Source organism: Oncorhynchus mykiss, chromosome 10, assembly GCF_013265735.2.
Source record: "Oncorhynchus mykiss isolate Arlee chromosome 10, USDA_OmykA_1.1, whole genome shotgun sequence".
NCBI lineage: Eukaryota > Metazoa > Chordata > Actinopteri > Salmoniformes > Salmonidae > Oncorhynchus > Oncorhynchus mykiss.
Window position 1 is genome coordinate 34,464,177 of NC_048574.1, and position 11,941 is coordinate 34,476,117.

At 39.8% G+C, this 11,941-nt stretch overlaps 1 protein-coding gene across 1 annotated transcript in view; it reads left to right on the plus strand.

Annotated features, from left to right (window-relative positions):
• Positions 1-8,092, plus strand: part of rnasekb (ribonuclease, RNase K b) — a 13,500-nt gene extending 5,408 nt beyond the window's left edge. The window contains exons 2-3 of the mRNA XM_021618171.2: positions 5,147-5,229; positions 5,381-8,092. Of these exons, the coding sequence (XP_021473846.1) occupies positions 5,147-5,229; positions 5,381-5,525 (228 nt within the window). The 3' untranslated portion in view covers positions 5,526-8,092. The remainder of the gene's footprint in view (positions 1-5,146; positions 5,230-5,380) is intronic.
• The last annotated feature ends 3,849 nt before the right edge of the window (positions 8,093-11,941 follow it).

Here is an 11,941-nt window from a genome sequence, read left to right on the forward strand (position 1 = left end):
TAATATTGAAATGGAAGGAGTATCAGACCACTGCAAATCTACCAAGACCTGGCCGTCCCTCTAAACTTTCAGCTCATACAAGGAGAAGACTGATCAGAGATGCAGCCAAGAGGCCCATGATCACTCTGGATGAACTGCAGAGATCTACAGCTGAGGTGGGAGACTCTGTCCATAGGACAACAATCAGTCGTATATTGCACAAATCTGGCCTTTATGGAAGAGTGGCAAGAAGAAAGCCATTTCTTAAAGATATCCATAAAAAGTGTCGGTTAAAGTTTGCCACAAGCCACCTGGGAGACACACCAAACATGTGGAAGAAGGTGCTCTGGTCAGATGAAACCAAAATTGAACTTTTTGGCAACAATGCAAAACGTTATGTTTGGCGTAAAAGCAACACAGCTCATCACCCTGAACACACCATCCCCACTGTCAAACATGGTGGTGGTAGCATCATGGTTTGGGCATGCTTTTCTTCAGCAGGGACAGGGAAGATGGTTAAAATTGATGGGAAGATGGATGGAGCCAAATACAGGACCATTCTGGAAAACCTGATGGAGTCTGGAAAAGACCTGAGACTGGGACGGAGATTTGTCTTCCAACAAGACAATGATCCAAAACATAAAGCAAAATCTACAATGGAATGGTTCAAAAATAAACATATCCAGGTGTTAGAATGGCCAAGTCAAAGTCCAGACCTGAATCCAATTGAGAATCTGTGGAAAGAACTGAAAACTGCTGTTCACAAATGCTCTCCATCCAACCTCACTGAGCTCGAGCTGTTTTGCAAGGAGGAATGGGAAAAAATGTCAGTCTCTCGATGTGCAAAACTGATAGACATACCCCAAGCGACTTACAGCTGTAATCGCAGCAAAAGGTGGCGCTACAAAGTATTAATTTAAGGGGGCTGAATAATTTTGCACGCCCAATTTTTCAGTTTTTGATTTGTTAAAAAAGTTTGAAATATCCAATAAATGTCGTTCCGCTTCATGATTGTGTCCCACTTGTTGTTGATTCTTCACAAAAAAAATACAGTTTTATATCTTTATGTTTGAAGCCTGAAATGTGGCAAAAGGTCGCAAAGTTCAAGGGGGCCGAATACTTTCGCAAGGTACTGTATATACCCAGTATAATAGAGCAAAAACTTTCTTAGCAGAGAATGACAACAGTAGCTGTAGATGATGTAATGAAAAGTTGGAGGGTGGTTGGTATTGGAGTACATCCGGTGCATCCACATCTGGGTGTTGGACAGAACCCCTAGGTCCTGGAGAACAGGAGCAGAGTTAAAGGGAACAGGGTAGGAGACAGATGTAAACAAGCAAACACACAGGTTACACTTTACTGTGAGAAAATGTGATGGATTAGTGTAGTGTTATAAATGGGAGATATGTACCGTACAACACTTTTGGAAGGTACAGCCTACCTCAAGCTGGTCCCCCAACCACTCAGAGCACAGAGAATCAGACTGATCCGAACTCACTGGTTCTGGTGGCCTGGTGCAGGTCTACAATAACTCCTGGTCCATTCACCAAACCTGGAGGAGGGGTTGGAAAGCAATATCTATTGACAATGTAAGACATTGAAGTATGTCTTATGTACCATGGAAAAACAAATTGTAATAAAGTATATAAACAAGCCATTGGTGACAGAAAATAACCGGTCTGGCTAGCTAGCCAGCTCCTGTAGCTGGCTAAGCAGGCTGAGGTATATAAGTAGAGTAGCTAGCAACATCAATCTAAAAACAGCTTAAATTATTTGTTCCTATTTAACAATATGTACTTAAATACAGTGGCTTGTGAAAGTATTCACCCCTCTTGGCATTTTTCCTATTTTGTTGCCTTACAACCTGAAATTAAAATTGTTTGGGGGATTTGTATTATTTGATTGATACAGCATGCCTACCACTTTCAAGATACAAAATATTTATTGTGAAACAAATGAAATAACACAGAAAAACAACTTGAGCGTAAAAAACAGAACTATTCAGCACTCCCAAAGTCAATACTTTGTAGAGACACCTTTTGCAGCAATTACAGCTGCAAGTCTCTTGGGGTATGTCTCTATAAGCTTGGCATATCTAGCTACTGGGATTTTTGGCCATTCTTCAATGCAAAACTGCTCCAGTTCCTTCAAGTTGGATGGGTTCCGCTGGTGTACAGCAATCTTTAAGTCATACCACAGATTCTCAATTGGATTGAGGTCTGGGCTTTGACTAGGCCTTTCCAAGACATTTAAATGTTTCCCCTTAAACCACTCAAGTGTTGCTTTAGCAGTATGCTTAGTCATTGTCCTGCTGGAAGATTAACCTCAGTCCCAGTCTCAAATCTCTTGAAGACTGAAATGGGTTTCCCTCAAGAATTTCCCTGTATTTAGCTCCATCCATCATTCCTTAAATTCTGACCAGTTTCCCAGTCCCTGCCGTGGGGAAAAATCTCCCCACAGCATGATGCTGCCACCACCATGCTTCTCGGGGTGATGAGGTGTTGGGTTTGTGCCAGACATAGCATTTCCTTGATGGCCAAAAAGCTCACTTTTAGTCTCATCTGACCAAAGTACCTTCTTCCGTATGTTTGGGGAGTCTCCCACATGCCTTTTGTCGAACACCAAACGTTTGCTTATTTTTTTCTTTAACAATGGCTTTCTTCTGGCCACTCTTCCGTAAAGCTCAGCTCTGTGGAGCCTACAACTTAAAGTGGTCCTATGGACAGATACTCCAATCGCTTCTGTGGAGCTTTGCAGCTCCTTCAGGGTTATCGTTGGTCTCTTTGTTTCTTCTGATTAATGCCCTCCTTGCCTGGTCCGTGAGTTTTGGTGGGCGGCCCTCTCTTGCCAGGTTTGTTGTAGTGCCATATTCTTTCCATTTTTTAATAATGGATTTAATGGTGCTCTGTGGGATGTTCAAAGTTTCAGATTTTTTTTTATAACACAACCCTGATCTGTTCTTCTCCTACAACTTTGTCCCTGAACTGTTTGGAGAGCTCCTTGGTGTTCATGGTGCCACTTGCTTAGTGGTGTTGCAGACTCTGGGCCTTTCAGAACAGGTGTATACAGTGGGGCAAAAAAGTATTTAGTCAGCCACCAATTGTGCAAGTTCTCCCACTTAAAAGGATGAGAGAGGCCTGTAATTTATCATAGGTACACTTCAACGATGACAGACAAGATTAGAAAATAAATCCAGAAAATCACATTGTAGGATTTTTAATTAATTTATTTGCAAATTATGGTGGAAAATAAGTATTTGGTCAATAACAAAAGTTTCTCAATACTTTGTTATATACCCTTTGTTGGCAATGACAGAGGTCTTCACAAGGTTTTCACACACTGTTGCTGGTATTTTGGCCCATTCCTCCATGCAGACCTCCTCTAGAGCAGTGATGTTTTGGGGCTGTTGCTGGACTTTCAACTCCCTCCACATATTTATGGGGTTGAGATCTGGAGACTGGCTAGGCCACTCCAGGACCTTGAAATGCTTCTTATGAAACCACTACTTTGTTGCCCGGGTGGTGTGTTTGGGATCATTGTCATGCTGAAAGACCCAGCCACGTTTCATCTTCAATGCCCTTGCTGATGGAAGGAGATGTACACTCAAAATCTCACGATACATGGCCCCATTCATTCTTTCCTTTACACGGATCAATCGTCCTGGTCCCTTTGCAGAAAAACAGCCCCAAAGCATGACGTTTCCACCCCCATGCTTCACTGTAGGTATGGATGCAACTCAGCATTCTTTGTCCTCCAAACACGACGAGTTGAGTTTTTACCAAAAAGTTATATTTTGGTTTCATCTGACCATATGACATTCTCCCAATCTTTTTCTGGATCATCCAAATGCTCTCTAGCAAACTTCAGACGGGCCTGGACATGTACTGGCTTAAGCAGGGGGACACGTCTGGCACTGCAGGATTTGAGTCCCTGGCAGCGTAGTGTGTTACTGATGGTAGGCTTTGTTACTTTGGTCCCAGCCCTCTCAAGTCATTCACTAGGTCCCCCCGTGTGGTTCTGGGATTTTTGCTCACCGTTCTTGTGATCATTTTGACCCCACGGGGTGAGATCTTGCGTGGAGCCCCAGATCGAGGGAGATTATCAGTGGTCTTGTATGTCTTTCATTTCCTAATAATTGCTCCCACAGTTGATTTCTTCAAACCAAGTTGCTTACCTATTGCAGATTCAGTCTTCCCAGCCTGATGTGCAGGTCTACAATGTTGTTTCTGGTGTCCTTTGACAGCTCTTTGGTCTTGGCCATAGTGGAGTTTTGAGTGTGACTGTTTGAGGTTGTGGAGAGGTGTCTTTTATACTAATAACAAGTTCAAACAGGTGCCAGTAATACAGGTAACGAGTGGAGGACAGAGGAGCCTCTTAAAGAAGAAGTTACAGGTCTGTGAGAGCCAGAAATCTTGCTAGTTTGTAGGTGACCAAATACTTATTTCCCACCATAATTTGCAAATAAATTCATTAAAAATCCTACAATGTGATTTTCTGGATTTTTTTTCTAATTTTGTCTGTCATAGTTGAAGTGTACCTATGATGCAAATTACAGGCCTCTCATATTTTTAAGTGGGAGAACTTGCACAATTGGTGGCTGACTAAATACTTTTTTGCCCCACTGTATATACTGAGATTGTGACACTTAGATTGCACACAGGTGGACTTTATTGAACTAATTATGTGACTTCTGAAGTTAATTGGTTGCACCAGATCTTATTTAGGGGCTTCATAGCTAAGGGGGTGAATACATATGCACTCAACACTTTATTTTATATAATTTTTTGAAACAAGTAATTTTTTTTGAATTTCACTTAGTAGTTAGCATGTTGTCACTGTCAGAAACACTGTCCTTGGAGAGCAAATCTGAGGTAATCATTTTGCGAGGACTAGGTGAGGTGAACTGCCCGCATCCTCCTTCGTAACTGCTACGAGGTAAAATGGAGCTAAGCAACCAGCATAGCAACGGATGCTTTGGTTCATTACTTAATCCGGTCAGAATGTTGCAAGTTTTGGCAACAGAAGCTAGAACTCATCGAATCCCATAGAGGGGGACACTATTTGGCATGACAGGCCCTAATTGGCCCCGTAATACAAACCCCTTTACTCTCTGACTACACTGAATGTGCATAATGCATAACATATGTATTCTCTTGTTGTATTGTAGGTGATGTTGGGGATCTTCTTCAGTGCAAAGTCTGCTGTATTGATTGAGGACGTGCCCTTCACAGAGGAGGACATCCGCAATGAGTAAGTGGTGTGAAGAAAAGGAACCATTACTCTTACAATGAACTGAGTTTCTCTTCTAGTTTAGAACCCTTTTGAATTCACCCTTAGAAAACCATCCCATGTTGTCTCTCTTGGGTTTTCCCCCAAACTCATCTCTCTCTCTGCCCCACAGTAAGAACCCCCCGGGGACCATATATGGACTCTACAACCAGGTGGGCATCAACTGCTTCATCGCAGCAGCCATTTATGTTGCAGTGGGGGCGGTGTCACTCTGCCAGGTTCGACTCAACAAGCGCCAGGAGTACATGGTGACCTAAGTCCCCCTGCAGCATCACAAGATTACACACACACACACACACTATTTCAAGTTCTCAAGGGAAGCAACCTTATAAAAAGCTATTTATTTGTAACTTCAGAGTAAAACATTCAACATAAGTCATGTCTGTTATATGCTAATGAATCATTCCTTGTATTTGCATACAACTATTTATTGAATTGACCAAAAATGCAAACTGTCAATTGATCATGGTGAATAAAATTGTAAATATTGTTCCCCTCAAGGACCATTTCAGTGCATACATCATGTGTGCTAGATAACTCAACACACATTCCTAGATGCAACAGACAACTACAACGTTTTTAAAAAAGATATAGAACGATCTGTTTCAATAGAGCAATCGTAGTTCACTGCAAATTCATAATGGTCAATGTTTGTCAAATCAAGAGATATGTCAAATGGTTAAATATGTACATTTTGTGTACTGTCTTTCGTGTTTGCTGTTGTGAATTGTATGCTGTTGAGATATAGCTCTTAATTTGTTAGTCACTTATGTAGTAGTTCCTGAGAAAAATATGGTGCACCAAATGTTTGAATGAAGTATTTATTTCATGTGTTTGTTTTCCTGAGTGTAATGATGTGAAAGGATCTATCTAAATGGTACTTGATGTGAAGGACCTCAATCTCTTGTAGATGTTCCCTGCAATAAACTGGAAGGATAAAAAGGAAATTGGTTCCTTGATGATACATGTTTGACAAAAGGCCATAGCCAAGCCTCCCCGAAAAGAAAACGTGGTAAGGATAAAACATTGGGGTATGATGGGCTCTATTAAAGCCCAATTGAAATTTAAAGGCAATGGTCCCGCGTTGACGGTAAACGCTGCATATGTCTGCTCAATTGGAAATTACCATTATATTTTTATTGCGCATACAGATTGAAATAGAGCCCTATGTACAGTATTTATAATACAGGCATCAGCCAGGTCTCTTTCAGCTTCTAATAAAAGCAATTTCTTTTAGCTGAATACATTGTGTATAATAGTTTAACAATAGAAACCCATTACCCCTCTCTTACCACTGGTGAAATAATGGTTTTACATGCGGAATTAAACTGAAATCAGACAAATCTTGGATTCAATTATATTTGTTTGCGGTGTACCACTTCAGCTCAGTTCATTACTAAATGAAAAAGTTCAAGTAAAAATACAAATCAATACATTAACAATTATATTCTAGCTCAAGTAATTGGTTATGTGGCCAAAGTTGCCAGTAATCCAACTTTTCATCCACAAAACCTTTTATCATTCAGGATGGACTTCAATCTTTGAGCGTTGTAATTCTATTGCCTTGTATTTTTGCCTCTGCAAAAGGCGGCATTATCTTAAGAAGCCTCTTCAAAGTCTCCCTCAAGTTTAATGCCATAGGTCTGTACCAGGATCTCCGATGCTACAATGAAGGCTCGGCTCTCCATCTGTCTGTTTCCATGGTCACCCCCATCTTAGTACACTTTTCAATTGCTTCAATAGACAGCCTCACAGTCTCCAAAGTAGCAGGCTGGACCTAATTTACACCACAGAGAGAGAGACCATAACATTTATAGTTTTATATGAATATCATCACTAGCCTGCAATAAAGAGCTGATCATCTATTTGAAAAGCAGAGGCAATGGCAGACCACCTGGCCCTTAGTAACAGGACCCACCTTATAAACCCTGGTTCTTCCAGTTGAGTTGAGAGAAATACTGTCAAAGTACTCACTGGAGTACACATTGGTCACTCTTACGGCATCTCCAACCAAAGCACTGCAGTTGCGGGCCTGCTCTCTCCAGAGACAGACCTCAATCATGGAGCAGATTGGATGCTGGGCCGGTTCAATGAGCATTCTTGCCTCCAACTCCAGCCTCTGAGGAACTTCTAATTGGCTTGTTTTGGACACTTTTCCTTTTTTTGTGACCTTCACTATATCCCCTTCCACAAAGAAGACTTTGAACTAGTAAAAGCTTCCCTTTTGAAATAAGTCATATCACTCCTTCCCATATACAGTGACTTTGATACTGGCTGTGTCATCAGTCAGACCCACATGGAAAATAATTAGTTTTTTCTTTGCCTTTGTGTCATAATATATCAGATCAGATTTTTAAAAATGTTTCATGTTATCGCTTTATCACCAAATCCTCCCAGGTTTTTCATATCTGCGATGGTTAGCATCTGACAAACACAGTGTAGAAGAGGATCTGTCACACAATTTATAACCACATATAATATCCAATTGACTCTATGTGACCAATCAGGTATTTAACCCTTGACTGTAGGCGTCTGTGTGACTCAAGCTCTGGGACCTAATGAGTCTTCAGGTTTCAGAAAAGGATAGGCTGAGTTTACACAGGCAGACAGATTCTGAATTTTTTTCCCAATTATTGGCTAAAGAATTTATCTGATTGGTAAAAAACAAAAACAATAAGTGAAACAAATATCAGCATTGGGTTGCCTGTGTAAATACAGCCAAACTTACACAGGAGTTGGATTTGCACTTGGAAGAGGGGGGAGGATTACCCTGAGAAAGTAAAAATATGTGTGGTTCTGTCATATAAACATAATGGGTAGAACATACATAAATATTACTGTAATTATATGGGGGATTTAGTCAAACCATCCTCACCTATACAAGTTCAAAGTATCTGTATTGCTAACTTCAGCTTGTAAATGGATTGCAAAATGTGCCCATACCTTGTTATTTTCCCCTTGCACCTTGTTCTCTGGACCTTAAAACAAATTAGTCACAATGAATTCTGCTCAAAATTGGCATGACAAAATTAAAATAATAATTGTCAAGTGAACATCTACAGTTCAAGTTGGAAATTTACCTACACCTTAGCCAATACATTTAAACTCAGTTTTTCACAATTGCTGACATTTAATACTAGTAAAAATTCCCTGTCCTAGGTCAGTTTGGATCACCACTTTATTTTAAGAATGTGAAATGTCAGAATAATAGTAAAAATTATTAATAATAATTTGTTTCTTTCATCACATTCCCAGTGGGTCAGAAGCTTACATGCACTCAATTAGTATTTGGTAGCATTGCCTTTAAATTGTTTAACTTGGGTCAAACGTTTCGGGTAGCCTTCCACAAACTTCCCACATAAGTTGGGTGAATTTTGGCCCATTCCTCCTGACAGAGCTGCTGTAACTGAGCCAGGTTTGTAGGCCTCCTTGCTCGCACATGCTTTTTCAGTTCTTCCCACACATTTTCTATGGGATTGAGGTCAGGGCTTTGTGATGGCCACTTCAATACCTTGACTTGGTTGTCCTTAAGCCATTTTTCCACAACTTTGGAAGTATGCTTGGGGTCATTGTCCATTTGGAAGACCCATTTGTGACCAAGCTTTAACTTCCTGACTGATGTCTTGAGATGTTGCCTCAATATATCCACATATATTTTCTGCCTCATGATCCCATCTATTTTGTGAAGTGCAGCAGTCCCTACTGCAGCACAGCACCCACACAGCATGATAAGTGAAATAATCTGTCTGTAAACAATTGTTGGAAAAATTACTTGTGTCATGCACAAAGTAGATGTCCAACCCGACTTGCCAAAACTATAGTTTGTTAACCAGAAATTTGTGGAGTGGTTGAAAAATGAGTATTAATGACTCCAACCTAAGTGTATGTAAACTTCTGACTTCAACTGTATGTAGAATATAAATGACCCCCATAAATTGATTGACTGAAACTTGAAAACATATTCTTTAGAACCTGGTTCTGACTCCTTGTCCTCTGATTCGCTCATATATTTCCTCTTCTGTCCTGAAAAATAAATGTATTTTCTATCAAATAATACTTGTATTGTTGTTTTTATGAATATTGTTTTTCCTTCATCTCAATGTCCTATGCACAACAGAAATGTACCACTAGACTAGAGCAGTGGAAATCCGCTTTAAATGAATTTCCTATACCAACAGTTCAAGTGATCTCATCATTCACACACCCTGCAAGATGTTACTAATTTGAATGGACACTGGACCAACGGAGAAAATTCATGTAGTCAAAAACACTATCTTGAATAAAATAAATTTTAACCAGTGGCTGCAGGTATCTCTTCCTCAGCCTCAAATCAGTTATGCGGTTCTTATGCAGTCCTACAGGGATGGGAAAAACAAACATAATAATTAACAACCCAGTGGGCATTTGACATGATAACGACGTCTTTTACTTGTTGAAATCTGGTCAGGACGTTTTATAACCAGACCCCAACCAGATTAAGACGCAAAAGACGTCTTGCAAAATACGCTTGATTGATATTTGATTGATATTTGGTTTTTGGTTGAAATCTGATTGAACTACTGACCAGTTATCTAAATGCTACTCAATTAATATACACCAGTCTATATAAACATGTGCGTAGTGTTTGTGGGCCATGCAACCATTGTATATAATACACTAGAACCATTACAATTATTACAATTAATGTAATGTTCTTTTTCTGCAGGGTTTGCATGATTCAGCTTAGCACACAATTAACTTTTTCAGGAGTAGGGCCATTTGAGGTTTTTATTCGGCAAAATACCAATTTAATAAACAAAGAAATTTGACATATTTCACCTCAAAGTCATCAAATTTGCTAGGTCATTAAAAACAACTATTTGTGATAGCTATCAGAGATGGTCCGTAATTAAAGAATCTCCGATGCTATAAATGCTTTTGCTTTTGCTACAGGCTATGGCAGTGGTTTCCTTAGTTGCAGTCTACCCAATTGAAAAGTGCATATTCACTTCCATAACATTAGTTCTAGGCTACCAGCATGTAAGATAAACATGCACAATAATACAGGATACCTTCTTTTTTTTTAAATCGCTGCCGTTAAAATGCATTACAATGAAATAATGGTGGTTTAATTAATGGTATCTGGTAGTTTGCTGTGTGTTGGCTTCAAATTGTAATATTTTGTCTGTGTTAGCTATTTACACTGTTTATTGTGCTGCACATTTTCTTCTGTTCCACTGAATGTTGTTTTGATGTTCTATTATGACTAACTAAATGTGCTTTTATAATTTATCAAATAACCTGTAGGTCTATGTCTTTTATTTCAATATCCAACTACAATCCACCGGGATTTACAAAAACACAATTTTTATCGCATTTATTTCCATCAATAATTAGTAAAAAATTACTTCTCCTGAATTTCACCCTGAAGATATGACTATTATTGCTAACTCTCTGGAAAGTCCTCAAAATATGCCCCTGACTGCCGTGGTGGAGGAGGACGCAAAATATAAATATGAGCAAGTTGCTCTTTCTTGAAGACATCTCTAAGTTATAACTGCCACAGACTTCTTCAACTAGTACCATGGAAATACTTTCAGCCAGCTGAGTCCACAAAGTTTACTCAGGATTGTCTAGTTTTCTTTTAAAATCTCCAATTGATAAAGTTTTAATACGCTGATTCTCTTAACTGCAGATCTGACCAACCACACCACTCTTCGAGAGGGCCACTACGCTCCAGGGGCCAGATTCACAAAACCTTCTTAAAAAAACTTTAGGGCTGCAATCCCGTTAACGGGATCGATATGACAACAGCCAGTGAATGTGCAGGGCGCCAAATTCAAAACAACAGAAATCTCATCATTAAAATTCCTCAAACATACATGTACAGTGCCTTGCGAAAGTATTCGGCCCCCTTGAACTTTGCGACCTTTTGCCACATTTCAGGCTTCAAACATAAAGATATAAAAATGTATTTTTTTGTGAAGAATCAACAACAAGTGGGACACAATCATGAAGTGGAACGACATTTATTGGATATTTAAAACTTTTTTAACAAATCAAAAACTGAAAAATTGGGCGTGCAAAATTATTCAGACCCTTTACTTTCAGTGCAGCAAACTCTCTCCAGAAGGTCAGTGAGGATCTCTGAATGATCCAATGTTGACCTAAATGACTAATGATGATAAATACAATCCACCTGTGTGTAATCAAGTCTCCGTATAAATGCACCTGCACTGTGATAGTCTCAGAGGTCTGTTAAAAGCGCAGAGAGCATCATGAAGAACAAGGAACACACCAGGCAGGTCCGAGATACTGTTGTGAAGAAGTTTAAAGCCGGATTTGGATACAAAAAGATTTCCCAAGCTTTAAACATCCCAAGGAGCACTGTGCAAGCGATAATATTGAAATGGAAGGAGTATCAGACCACTGCAAATCTACCAAGACCTGGCCGTCCCTCTAAACTTTCAGCTCATACAAGGAGAAGACTGATCAGAGATGCAGCCAAGAGGCCCATGATCACTCTGGATGAACTGCAGAGATCTACAACTGAGGTGGGAGACTCTGTCCATAGGACAACAATCAGTCGTATATTGCACAAATCTGGCCTTTATGGAAGAGTGGCAAGAAGAAAAGCCATTTCTTAAAGATATCCATAAAAAGTGTTGTTTAAAGTTTGCCACAAGCCACCTGG